Source organism: Staurois parvus, unplaced genomic scaffold, assembly GCF_062004578.1.
Source record: "Staurois parvus isolate SC_StPar_1 unplaced genomic scaffold, SC_StPar_1.0 ptg000231l, whole genome shotgun sequence".
Classification (NCBI taxonomy): domain Eukaryota; kingdom Metazoa; phylum Chordata; class Amphibia; order Anura; family Ranidae; genus Staurois; species Staurois parvus.
Genome location: NW_028318027.1, coordinates 1,319,513 through 1,333,370, shown reverse-complemented (window position 1 = coordinate 1,333,370; position 13,858 = coordinate 1,319,513). Strand labels below are relative to the sequence as shown.

General features: G+C 37.5%; 1 protein-coding gene across 1 annotated transcript; it reads left to right on the top strand.

Moving 5' to 3' along the window:
* The first annotated feature begins 9,702 nt into the window (after nt 1–9,702).
* On the top strand, nt 9,703–11,626 carry LOC149460389 (serine/threonine-protein kinase SBK1-like). Its single transcript, XM_089679754.1, has 3 exons — nt 9,703–9,877; nt 10,454–10,656; nt 11,045–11,626. The coding sequence occupies exons 1-3, from the start codon at nt 9,703–9,705 to the stop codon at nt 11,624–11,626; spliced, it is 960 nt and encodes a 319-aa protein (XP_089535880.1).
* The last annotated feature ends 2,232 nt before the right edge of the window (nt 11,627–13,858 follow it).

Here is a 13,858-nt window from a genome sequence, read left to right as displayed (position 1 = left end):
TACCATATCAGTTCACAAGTCCATCACCATTATTATGGTCAGTTCTGTCCTGGGGGTAAAAGTTCTCTCTATATTTTGCAACTACATTTTGCTATGAAGAAAAACCAAAGTGTATTTTAGTGAATATCACAATCTCTATTGTATTGTTACATTTACCTAAATTGTTAAATTATTCGTTTTATATTTTTCACTACATTTCAGATTTTAGGTGTTTCTTTTAATGACTATCTCCATGCAGTAGGCCTCCTTGATGAACAACAGCTGACATGAGGGGGAAGCTACACAGCAAGTGTATTGATTGTATTCAGTCTGTTCAGACAGGTAGAACAATAATGAGAAGAGGTGAATTACAACAAATATGATAAGATGGAATCAGATTCTCCTTATAATGAGCCAATATGACTACCTTCCTGCACCCCGGTCTATTGTTATGTCATACAGTATCACCTGTAATTAATAGAATATCGCCCCTTGGCAGCTTACATTTAAATCAAACAATTCCCTTCTATCTTCAGAACCCGGACATACAATATAAGACATATTACACAACCACATTGATCAAACTCTAGCTTTGGGGGGACTAGACCCCATAGGCAGGCAGCAGGGAGGGGGACTAGACCCCATAGTCAGGCAGAATGGAGGCAGATTGGACCCCATTGGCAGGCAGCATGGAGATAGACTCCAGTACAGCTCTGTGGTCTCTCTTCCATAGATCTGGATCTCAATATCTGTAGTCCATCATTTGCTCTGGATGTACTAAGTTCATAATCACAAAAGAAAAAAAAATCACAGATCACAGTTCTCGGTAGTCCAATAATAAATATGTCTGAAATGCCGATCTGATCATGTTGCACTTTTTTCTGGAACATCCTTCCATAATGATTTTAATTTGGTAAAGCTGACTTAGTAAAGTCCTTTGGATCAGCTTTCCTGACTTCCTGAAATTATACTTTATTAGTGTGAGCACAAATTATTATTATTATACAGGATTTATGGCGCCAACAGTTTGCTCAGCGCTTTACAATATAACGGGAGACAATACAGCAACAATACAGTTCAATACAAGATGGATAGGAGGCCCGGGTATCCAAAGATACTCCTTCAAAGTTCCTCTTTTTGAATCTTTAAATGTTCACATTGCTCAACCAACCAACAGCAGCAAATGTTAGCCTTGTCTTTCCATCACATTTACTGAATTTTATCGATAAGCCTTAATTTCACATCCTCCTGTGTCTGGTGCCATGGGCTTCCTTCATTACTTTTATCATTTCAGTCCTTTCTTCAACTTAACCAATCTTGTCCATCAACTTCTCCATAAAGCTCAATATTTTTAGTAGCTATTCATGGGTACACCACCACCAAATAAAAAAAAACGTATCCCACAATGTTCTAAGATTGGAATATTCCATACACAGGATGGAGACACAAAATTTAGAATAACAATGGTGTCTACTTTGAATAGCCAACACCTGATAGTCAATAGACAGAGGGGACATGATGAACAATGGTGATGAGATCCTGTATGTACAGTAAGCATGGAATGAACAATAGTACAGGTGGACCCCCCAGGAAGACAAAAGGAACAGTAAACATTGGCAGTGTTATGCTAATAACTACCACAAGCAATTCACCAGCCAATGTTAGGGGGGCAGTACACCTCAAAAGTCAACCTCAACTTATAATAATGTATTCTAGATGTAACAGATATTAAAAACACAATCCAACAAATACGTATCTGATAAACTGACCCCAATGCATTTAGGTGACACAAAATTTAAATGAAAAACTGTTAAGGCTTTTATTTAAAAAAAAAAAAGTCCAGCTTTTTTGCCTTATAAAATAAAAATATCATAGTGAAAAAAAATAAGTAAAAGCTTTAACAAAAAAACAATCTTTCTGTTCCTTCTTAATAAAAATATGTCACCAACAAAAACACAAACCCAAGAAACTGAAGTAAGTTGAGCTCATTTTAAACAAATCAAATTAAACCCAAAAATTTCCTCTACTGGTATCCTGCCCATTAAATTGAACTGTGTTTAATGGTTCTTCCAATATATTTATGGGAGATCTAAATATTGAAAAACAATTCTGTGGTGTATCCTCCCTGTTTGTTTTGGAGGTCTTCTAATACCCACTATGTTGCACTGAAACCCTCAGTTGAGGGTTCTGACAAGTGGTCACAAATTCAGTTACCCAATCAATATACTTTACTAAATTATACCACTAGAGATAATAGATCTCAGAGAGTTCATTGTCTTATAGTCACGAGATGCAGGAAACAAAAATTGCTTGATTCACCCACCAACAGCAGTCAGTGTTGATGGGGGAATCCTTCCCATGGAGCTATTGTGTTCCCCTGGTGGAGATAGGTGGCGGGGGAGTCTATATTAGCTGCTAGCAATTATCACATAGAAAACCCAACAGGTTGGTTGTACTCAATTTAATCGATCAATCAACTTAGGTACATTCACCACGCCTATACATAGGTTAAATCTTGGCAGGTCCCTGCTGAACCGTCCAAGATTTGAACCTTCTTTAGTTACAAAGCTTTCCATACTAGATATGGCAGCCATTTCTAGCAGATGGTGCCAACAGTTTCCAAGTAATTACCTTAAAACTTTTCAGAGTTCTGCTAACAAGTTGAGAAAAAAAGTGATAGAAAAAAAAAATGACACAAAGAAAACTAAATTTTTTTTATTTTTTTAAGCCATTAGTCTGAGACTACAATATTCAGTACACCCAAGGTGTTGGAGCACAGAAATTTACCATAACAATAAGATCTACCCTGAATGGTTTCAGCCGACACCCAACAGACAATACACAGAGGAGGAACTGAAGGCAATGGTGATGGGATTTGGTAATTACAGTAAACAAACAATAATAGAGGTGAACACCCAGACACTCAGCAGAAACAATTGACAATGACAATGGCTACCATTTCCACCAACAACAATGTTTTGTAGTGTATATCAAAAGAACCTAAAATACTCCATACTCTGGTCCACTGACCACACACAGCTTTATACACTAGAACGTTTTTACAATGCACAGAAAAAAAAATAAAACTAATTTATCTGCAACATCTGTATTCACTTTATTCATTTTCTTCAAAGTTCCACTTTTCCAAAAATGAGGATGCTAAAATGTGAACATTACCAAAATCCTCCCTGCAACATTTAGCTTTAATTTCATACAAATACAATGCATTTCAATAAAACAAATCACAATAAACTAAAACAAGTTTTAAAAAAATAAAAATCTTTCAATTCATGATTTTTTTATCTTAATAAAATAAACCAAAAAAAAAATCAAACAAAATAAATTTCCTCTTCAGTTTACTATTATCCCTATTAAATTGACCGGCTTCAGTTGGTTCTTCCAATATCCTTTTCCTGAATATGGCAATCCTGCAATCTAGTAATATAGAAGGTAATTATCAAGCATGTTCTACTATCCAACCTAATGCAGAGTAGCTGGTTATTTCCTGCATTTCCTCCACATTTGGTCTATGATTCCCTATGCCTTGCTCAATAAAGTACTGGAAGTATGGGACACACTGGTGAGGCCACCTCCTTACCTTTACTATGGCACCCCAAAAACACTTCATTACCCTTAGAGAAGAAAATCTGGATTTTACCAACATCTGGGGGTTTATTAACCTTTTCAGTTAAAATAATTTGGCCCCCAATGTGATCTGGACTTGTCACAATGGAGTACTCTCTACTTTCGGTTTTGGTGACCTCAAAGTGAACATTTAAAGTAAAGTAGATTGTGGAGACAAAATACAACAAATAAAAGCAAACATGACAATAAAGACATACATTTCACCATCTCAGGGAAAGTTCCTTCATCTCCCCAATGAACATATATGTGATGAGCGCAGTGCTGAGTCTGAGCAGTTCCACATTACTAAAAATGACTAGTGATGAAGCCCCATAGCAGAAAAATGTATTTTGGCCTCAAACTTTATATGTAAATCCTCTGCTTGTAAAAGATTAGTATATATCGTAAGAATCTGCAGAAGATTTTTGAAGCTTTTAGTGATGGAACATCTTTGTTAAAACCTTTAAAGAATACCTTTACTTTCAGGGTCCAATCACAGCTCAGCATTCCAGCCTTTGTCAGTTCATATATATTGCCCACTTTATAGTCTCAGGTGGGTGGAGTTCTATGTTGGTTTTAGATTGTATATTTATGATTTATATATGGATGCATGTTTATATTTCATTTATTTAGACAGATATTTTATACATAAACTTTCCATGGTTAAATTGGGTCAATGTGATATTTTGCATTCTTGTAAATTTATGTTGAGCGATTTAATAAAAATATATTATTAAAAGAAAATTAAGACATTTTATACATTAGCTCTTTAAATCTTAGGATCTAGAAACGGTTTCCTTGGTAATTAAATCAATCAAAATTAGTAATTTTCCCGCCCTCATCACACTGGCACAGCATAAACAATCCCCATTCATATGGACCTACCTGCTCCACCCTTCAGGAGCCCATTCCAAAGTCACCAATCATATGTTAATGAGCAGCTCCTCTCTGTTGGCCAATCAGAATCTCCCATCAATTAACAAATTCCATTTTCTCCTCACATATACCAGACCTCCACTCCTTACTTTCAGTGACTCTCATTTTGCTTGTAGCAAAAAGTGATTTATATTCTACATTGCTTCCCACCAGAATTGCTTTTCAGAAGACCACATAGATTTCCTCCGTGAAGACCGACTTGGAGACCATCTATACCTTCATTTTCCAAAGTAAGTCATAGAACTTCATAGTTTTATAATCCTCAGTTTTATCCTTAGATAGCATTTTTCTCTACTATTAAGAGATGTACTTAGCAGAAATTTAAATAGTAAAAATGTAGAATGTTCTCTATTTTTTTCACTTACCTGTTATTTATTGTCAGACAAATAGGCCTTTTATTTTAGAGATTGATATATTGATTAAATATCCACATGATATTGTGATCATTTACTTTTTAAAATATATTCATCATTAAGCTTTACAATCAGATATTCATTCTTCATGTACACTTGAAATAGTAAAAAAAACAATTACTCCTCAGGTTGTCTGTTAGATGGTAGATTAGCAGTTGCTTGTTAAACACAATTCAAAATCAAGTTTTTTTACCGAGTTCAAAATTTTGCCATTCCTGATATTTTGCCATTCCTGTCGGACTTTTTCATACATGCAAGTGTTTTCCTAATTTTCTTTGTCATCATATTTTACAATGACAGCCTAACAATACAGATTTCTTAGCAGAAGGTTAAATTGCCCTACAAAAGGGATTCAATGATTGTCTTTGGTTAGAGATCCATAGATTGATGGAATATCCACATTATCCTGCAATATGTAATTTCTACAATCTACCCAACCTCATACATCACATTCAGATGTTCTTTCTTCATCTTCCCTTGTAATAAAATGAAACCGTTCCATCCGAGGTTGTCTAAGAGATTGTAGATTAGTAGTTGTGTGTTAAACAACAATTCACCATCAAAAGTTTTTTTTCACCATTCCTGTCTGTCTTTTTGTACATGCAACTATGTTCCCCCCTAATTTTCTTTGTTTTTCCAAATTTTCCAATAAGAACCTGTTTTAGCAGTAAGTTAATTAGACAAACGTTTTTATGTTCCCTCAAATTAGATTTTTTTTCTCTTTTATTTAATTTGCCTGTTATTGCCCTACAAGTACGAATAAATTATTTTCTTTTGTTTAGAGGTCTGTGTATTGATTAAATTTTTTTTTAGAATATAACCAACTTCATACATACATTGAGATTTTCTTTCTTCATGTATCCTAGAAGTAAAATTATACAGGTCTTCTTAGGTCATCCTAGATTGTCTGTTAGGTAATTTTCAGTTTGGTTTGAAAGCACAATCCAGCAAAAACATTTTTTTTATAATAATCAGGTTCCAAATTCCACTATTCCCATTTGTCATATTTAGTACATGTGGGGTTCTATTTTCTCTTCCACTATATTGTTACAATGACAAGCTTACATAACATTGACTAGAATGTTGGCAACTCTGACCAGCAACTCAATACAATGGCTGTAGCTAGAGGCCAACTCCAGCCAATCCCATTTATTTGCCTGATTTATGAATGAGTTATAACTTCTGTCAGGTTTTTATTACCACCTGGGTCCTTATTGGGAAGATCCACTAGTGACCCAATACTGGGACAAACATGGCAATAAACACCTGATGAAGATATGAGTCTGAGTGCTCCAACTATCTTGTGCTATGACATGCTCAGATCATTTGTTGTACTTTGCGCTTCATATTTAAATATACTGTGTGTGTATATATATATATATTTATTTATTTTTTCTGTTTATCTTCATGCCTTGCTAGTCTGGCTAGAGTATTCTATGGCAATCTTTTTCAACCAGGGTGCCCAGGTGCCCTGGGGTGCCTTCTTGAGTTCTTCAGCGATGCCTTGGTAGAATTGCCCCAAAAACTGTAAACAAGACAGTAAGTGGATCAGTCCTGCCTTTTTGTTACACAAACCAAATGTTTGTATTGTGCAGCATTACAACCTTGGGTTCTGTGGGGTCCAGCCGCTGACATCCTAACAACGGATGATGTAATTGGTTGAAAAGGAAGACATCAGTCACCTGAATCCTTGTTTGCCCCTCTCCATCAGCACTGGGGTCACTTTAGCTGAGTGAGGGAGAATGTTGGGGTACATGTTGGTAGCAATGTGCAAAGGTGCAATAGCTATGAAATACAAACCACTTCTAATGTTGGGGGTCCTACTTGTGTGGATGTTGCTGCGTTACGTAAAACTATTTGTTTAGTTCTTACATTTTAGCATGGGGTGCCTCAAGATTGTGTGGAATTTTAAAGGGCACGTTGACTAAGAAAAGGTTGAGAAACACTGTTCTATGGTGTATGCATAGCAAGACCAGTATAGGTCCATGATGAGGGACCCCTTGTATTTTCCTGTCACTATATAATGCTAGAATGCAGTTTTTCATTGTCCAGTTATACCTGACTCTGGAATATTTCCTATTGTGAATTGATGTTGGTCACCTTTGGAAATAGCCACCAAATCTTCTGTTTATGTACCTGTTACACTGTTCAACAGGTAAAAAGTTTTGGGCATAAAATTAGCTAATCTTACATAATTTTGGGGTGCTGAAAACGAAAATGACCCTAAAAAATGTTGATTGGCTCTAGTTTCCATGATATATTCACCCATCTAATGACGTAAGCCATTCAAAATTATGATGCAACTTCAGCTGCATATTGCGCAATTGATACTGGTGACCAATAGAAAATTGCATGTATACTGAGATGATGCAATATTAGCCTTTAATTGCATCACTTCACTGCATAAAAGCTGCAGTATCTGTAGCTGATTGTAGTTCGACAGCGTCTTTACATTTCGTTTTATGCTTATATAGGCTACTCAGTAATGCCTCGAACTTGTGTGAATAAAGCAGATAATTTCTGCTATATCTGCGATGAAATAACTTTTCTCTCACAAAAAAGGAGGATAACAGGAATGATTAAGAAAGTCTACAACTTGTAATAGCTTTTACGGTGCATCAACTATGATGAACATCAATGGTCGATTTGTGGTGACCTGAAGGTGATTTCTAGGTCGATTTGTGGTGACCTGAAGGTGATTTCTATCCTACTTGGACTTCAAGGTGGATATACTAAGTACTGCTGCTTCCTCTGTGAGTGGGACAGTCGTGCGAGAGAAATGCACTATGCCAAAAGAGACTGGCCAATACGCCAGTCATTGCAGCCTGGAGAAAAAAATGTTAACTATCCAGCACTTGTAGACAGCAATAAGATCTTATTACCTCCATTACACATCAAGGTGGGATTAATGAAAAACTTTGTTAAGGCAATGGACAAGAATAAAGCAGGTCTCAAGTACCTGATTAGCAAATTTCCAGCACTTAGTGCTGCAAAAATAAATGAGTCTTTGTTGGGCCACAGATTCGTAAACTTATTCATGATGATGAGTTTCTTTCTCTGTTGCGTGGAAAGGAAAAGGCTGCCTGGACAGCATTTGTATCAGTGACATCAAATTTTCTTGGAAACAATAAAACACCAGACTACAAGAAAGTGGTAGAAAAACTCATCCAGACTTACAGAAATCTGGGTTGCAACATGTCTCTAAAAATTCATTTTCTACATTCGCATCTGGATTTTTTCCCACCAAACTGTGGAGCAGTGAGTGATGAACACGGAGAGCGCTTCCATCAAGACATTGCAGCTATGGAAAGATGATATCAAGGTAAATGGAGCCCATCAATGCTTGCTGACTATTGCTGGACAGTTGTAAGAGATAGCCCTTTCCTCGAATACAAGAGAAAAGCCAAGAGAAGCAAAACCGACAAAACTAGTGAGAATCCTAAGTATTAAAATGATTCAACTTGGCTTATGGCTATAATTTGTCTTGGTAATCCTATGCAATATATTATGCCATTTAGGCTTTGTTATGTAGTCAATATCACTTGCTTTATATTTGTGGAAAGACATCTATCTATATAATTATTGTGCATTATGTAGTCATTACGCCTATAGTAGAAAACTTTCCGTTTACAGAAAAACTAGAGCCAATTGACAAATTTCATTGTTATATTTGAACTCAGAATGTGAAATTCATTAAGAAATGGATCCTTTTGTTTCCAAAACTGGGAAAAAATAAAAATTTGTTGAACAGTGTTATTAATCTTTAATAAAAATATCATGGGACAAAAAAAATTACAAAACCTAATAAAGGTTTTCATTTTTTCCCCCACTTGTGCCCTCTTAAAGTGGTTTTGCTGACCACACACATGAAGTGAGGGAAGATCGGACGTCAGAAATGGCAATAAAAAGTTAAAAGATGTTCTAACCCTTTTCGGTTTTTGTCCAAATTCTTTGGTTGGATTTGTGCTTGAAGTCTCAGGAAGTCACATATCTTTAGTAAATAATTTTACTGTATTACAGCAAAGTAAAACCAGGGACTTCCTAGGATGGCACCTAAGGACAGAAAGTCAACACCCAGCTATAAAAGATATTTTCATAAATGTTAGTCATATCATGCAAAAGTTTAAAAGATTCACACATGATGTTCAATACAAAAACGTTTGTATGACGTGACTAATACATTGATATCCCTGGCTGCCATACTTGGAAGTCCCCGGTTGTTACCTTGTTGTAGACATTTGTTGGTTTGGAATGATGGCACTCTCGGTCCTTTGCCCAGCGCCATTCTACATCACTCCTTTCTCTCTTTGGAATCTATAAAATAATTGGACTTCTTACATATAACTTGTATGTATCAGAGTAAGGGTTTGTGTCCATAGAATCAGTTTGATGTCCATTTGAGACCCTTCTAAAATAATTTATAATACTGTATATTGACAGGTGAATTTGATCGGCTTCAAGTGGGTTTTGCATTACCATAGACTTATACAGGAAATCAATATCCACTTGCTGTGAATAAAAGCTCATCCAGATAAGCCCAACATGTATTTAATAAGAATTGTAAGCATATATCAGCTTTAAAATGTAAAATAACTGTCTTTAGTTACAATACTACCCCTCCCCCCACCTCTAATGAAGGTGACAATTAATAACAGTAACTGGGTGATATCCAGAGAGATGATTAATGCCGCTTACTAATGATTAGTGCCAAATGAAACTAATTTGTATGTTTTGATGTTGTGATTCCAGAATGGCTTCTAGCATCGTAGAAGTAACCAAGAACACTGCAAGGAAACTTCTTGAGCTCATCGCCGAAACCTCAGAAAACCTGACGATGATGGACGTCACAGACCACTTCCACCCCATCAAAGAGCTCGGGACAGGATCGTACGGAAAGGTTCTCTTGGCCAAACATCGGGGTTCAGGTAAATTTGTAGCCTAATTCATGTAAAGAGAATGATTTACAGAATCAGTTGTGCTTCTGAATGAGTGGAAATAAACTAAGGAAAAGAGTAACTAGCAGGTAAAGGTTCTTCGGTTGCATGGTGCAACAAGGGGGATCATACTGTAGATATTGCATCACCAGAGGAGGGGAGACTATAATGAGCAAGTCTGCCATAATATACAAGTCTGATATTTACATATTCTAGTTAATGCTCTGGGTTCCCTCTGCAGATTTAGTTCTATTTACAGCTCAGATGTCTAAAGGATCTTTACTTCTAAACTGAGATATGAGTGTGACATCCAAGATCTAAGAATCAACAGAATGCTTCGGCTGCAGAACATTTCCAAACCTTTGAGCAGCATTTTTTAAGTTTCTAAGTTTTCCAAGCCCCCCTTGCTTCCAGTGTTTGAGTGATGATTATGGATCTTAATAAGTCAGAGCTTTTAGATTTACAGAAACTTTTAACTAACTTTAGCAGGTTTTTAGCAAGCTTCATCATTTCTCTAATGTTGGGTTTATGATACTCATTGTCTTTTTATGTCTTTCTTTTTAACAGATGAGTTGGTGGCTATGAAACTGATGAGTAAAGAGACAACTCCAATGGACAACTTCCTAGTGGAATACGGAATGTCTCTTAGTCTCAGCGGCCAACCAAATATCATTGAAACCCATGAAATCGCTTTCCAAACCAGCAACGACTATGTCTTTGTCCAGAAGGTGGCACCAGCTGGAAACCTTCATTCAATAGTAAAGCTAAATGTAAGTTTGTATCAAAAATGTATTGATCTTTATAAAGTCACGATTTCTAGTTTTAGTTGCTTTTGAAGCATTCTGAGTTTTAAAGATTCCTTTCCCAGGGCAGTGAGTTGGTAGGATGTATAGTTGGCATACGCTTGTTGTTTTAGGTATGTGTATCACTCAAGTTATGAAGCAAGGTTTAAAATGGAGTAAGATGGGTTAAGATGGATCTTGCACCATTAATGGCACCATTTTGTATGCTGACAGGTTTCCTTTAATCATACTCCTTGTGTATTCAGCTAATGTATGTTTGTTTCCCTGTACACGAGGTAAGGTGGGTTCAATATGTTGGGTAACATTGTGTTATATTTGTGTCTAGTGACTAATTTTCTCTCTTTTTTCCCTACAGGTTGGTTTAAATGAAGATCTTGTAAAGGGTTTTGTTCCACAGGTAGCGAGTGCCTTAGACTTTATGCACAGCAGAGGAATGGTCCATCGGGACATTAAACTGGACAACATTTTGCTCATGGACATTGAATGTAAGGAAGTCAAATTAGCAGATTTTGGACTGACGAGGCTCCGGGGCACTCAAGCACCATGTATGGCCTGGTCCATCCCATATACTGCTCCGGAATTGTGCAGCTTAAAAGAAGGGGATCAATTGCTGCTGCACCCGAGCATTGACGTGTGGGCGTTTGGAGTCCTGTTGTACACAGCTATGACCGGCTCATATCCTTGGGAAGAAGCAGGGGGTCATGACCCCATGTATCGGGAGTTTGCTTGGTGGCAAACGAAGAAAGACCTAACCTTGGCACCAGGAAAGTGGCAACAATTCTCCATGGAAGCCAGGCAGATGTTCTGCGACTTGTTGGCACTCAATGCCACTGAGAGGTGTTCTGTTATGGACATTTTAAAATATGTCCACCTGCCATGGAAAACAAAAATGCCTCCAGAGAATCTAACCAGGAAAACGGTCATACATGTGATATAACAGAGTGCATGATGTCCATTGTGGAGCCTCATCAAGTTCTGCCTCATACAAGTCTCATGTCCTAGGGGAAGGTAAGTCTAAATCTTAGGACTGCTGGATTATTCTGTAGCTGGTCACATGTTTGCTTATCTACTGTAATTGCTGATTTCAGAAATACTAACTCATAGCGTAGGAAAACCGTATATAATGAGCCACAGAAGCACAGATCTAATTGGACCACATGTCCACTTCTTTCCACCACAGTTCTCAAAAGCAATTTCACTATTCAAACAAATACCATTCTAAAGCTATAACACCGATGTATGCTTACATGGTACCTACACTAATTACACATTCATTCTATTTGGCTTTAGTCTCCCAATGATTCCGCTGCCTAAGAAAATATTATATGGTCAAATTACGGGACCCTCTGCTCCAGGGCCACAGAGCAGCTAATGGCATGGTTATACTACATAGAAATTACATTGCACTTCTTCTCACCATTGATTTTATTGTTCTCCTTAAATGGCCTTAAAACTCATTTCCAGTTTTATTCTTTCATGTGGTAGGAGGGGGGCCTGTTTACAAAAACAAGCAATGTTCACCCTCCTCAAGCTCTAGTGCTGCCCCATATTGTCTTTGCTCCAGATTCAGTCTTTTCCAGGATTTGACACCCAATGTTATGCAACATCTTCTGTGAGCTGACAGGGAAATGATTCAAGGAGCCAAGCTCACCTCATCACATGAGCCCAGTTCTCTGCAGCAGCATTCAGGACCTGTTCCCTGCTGGAGGATAGATGAGGATGGGAAACACATGTCAATCATATGTCCAGCCCGGCCAGCAAGAAAAAAGACAGATTTAAATAAAGCTCCTAAACATGTGTACTATATTAGAACAAATTGATGTTTTTACATTTTGTTGGTTTTCTTTTCACTTTTTTTTGTTCATTGTCAAGTGTATTGGAATGTGTGTTCTGCAATCCTTCTGTACAAGGCATATATGGTAAGTATAATATTGTCATAATAAATGAAGACTTTAATGACTCTATTGCAGTATGGACTGAGGAATCCTTGGATACATTGATAGAATGATGTTACATTACCGAGCCTGAGATCAGCAAGCCCCCCCCCCCAGCTGCATAGTGTAGTAACTTTTGCTAATCTGTGGTTACTCCTCCTGTGCACTGGGTGGTGCTCTTGTGCTTCTTCACCTCTGGTTTATTCAATATTGTATTATTATGTTTATACAGCAATATGACTATTACTAATACTACTATCACTTTATACTACTTTACTACTTCTGCTGCTATTACTCCCACATGTATGGAAAACCTCTATTTCTTTGATGTTCCAGTGTTCAGATTTTTCTGTTCTTTTTTTTAAATTAACATTATTTTGAAAACTTTACACTCTATTACCTAGTAGGAGAAATGAGGGGCTCCACTGATTGATACTTCCCAACCGTTCCTGATTTGCCAGGGCATTCCCATTTTTTAGTTTATTGTCCCATGACGGTTGTGTCTGGGCTGTGTCCTGGGATCACAGCATGAGGGTCTGATGGTTTCAGCAGTAACAGCATCAGTGTTGGCTTCTAGTCCTGTTCCTTGTTTGCCCACATTCCCAGAAGAAGCTGTGCCCACTGATCTCGCCCTTTACCAAGTCACAAATACCAGTGTATTGCATGCTGTGCCAGATGGCCCTTCTGGCCAAATTAGGAAAAGGATCTGATCTGGTGGACGCTCTTACTGACTTCATGGTTGTGTCCATTTTATAAGACTTGGTTACAAGCTGAGGGGTATCCATTATCTCCTATAAGGGAATTTTTTTCCCCCCAATGTGCTGACCCAAGTTGTCAATCCAAACATCCAGGTTGTGTGCCACACAAGCAGCTGCCAAGGTTGGTGCCACAGAGGGAGAACTTGCTTCCTAGATTATCCTAAGGAGGTCCTCTATCTTCCTATCCATTAGGGTTAAGATGAAGGTTTAGTCTGGATTGTCCTTTAACGCCCAAACCTTTCCCCAAGCATCGTATGTAGGAGCTGTATTTCTAAGTCCTACATATGACAGCTTCCCACTGTCACAGGATTTTAGGAACCACTGCTGTCAATGGGAATCCCCAGCCATGTGGGGGGCCTGCATATGGGGACCACTTATTATATAGGGGGTTTCCAGGTTCCAATAAGTATCTGCAGAACTGAACAACCACCAATCAGGGTTGTGGGGAAGAGACCCTTGTCCTCATGTATTATAGGG

Coding starts and splice junctions, on each gene's coding strand:
- LOC149460389 (XM_089679754.1), top strand. CDS start 9,703: ATGGCTTCTAGCATCGTAGAAGTAACCAAGAACACTGCAAGGAAACTT. Junction 9,878..10,453: donor GGCCAAACATCGGGGTTCAG/GTAAATTTGTAG, acceptor TCTTTTTAACAG/ATGAGTTGGTGGCTATGAAA. Junction 10,657..11,044: donor ATTCAATAGTAAAGCTAAAT/GTAAGTTTGTAT, acceptor TTTTCCCTACAG/GTTGGTTTAAATGAAGATCT.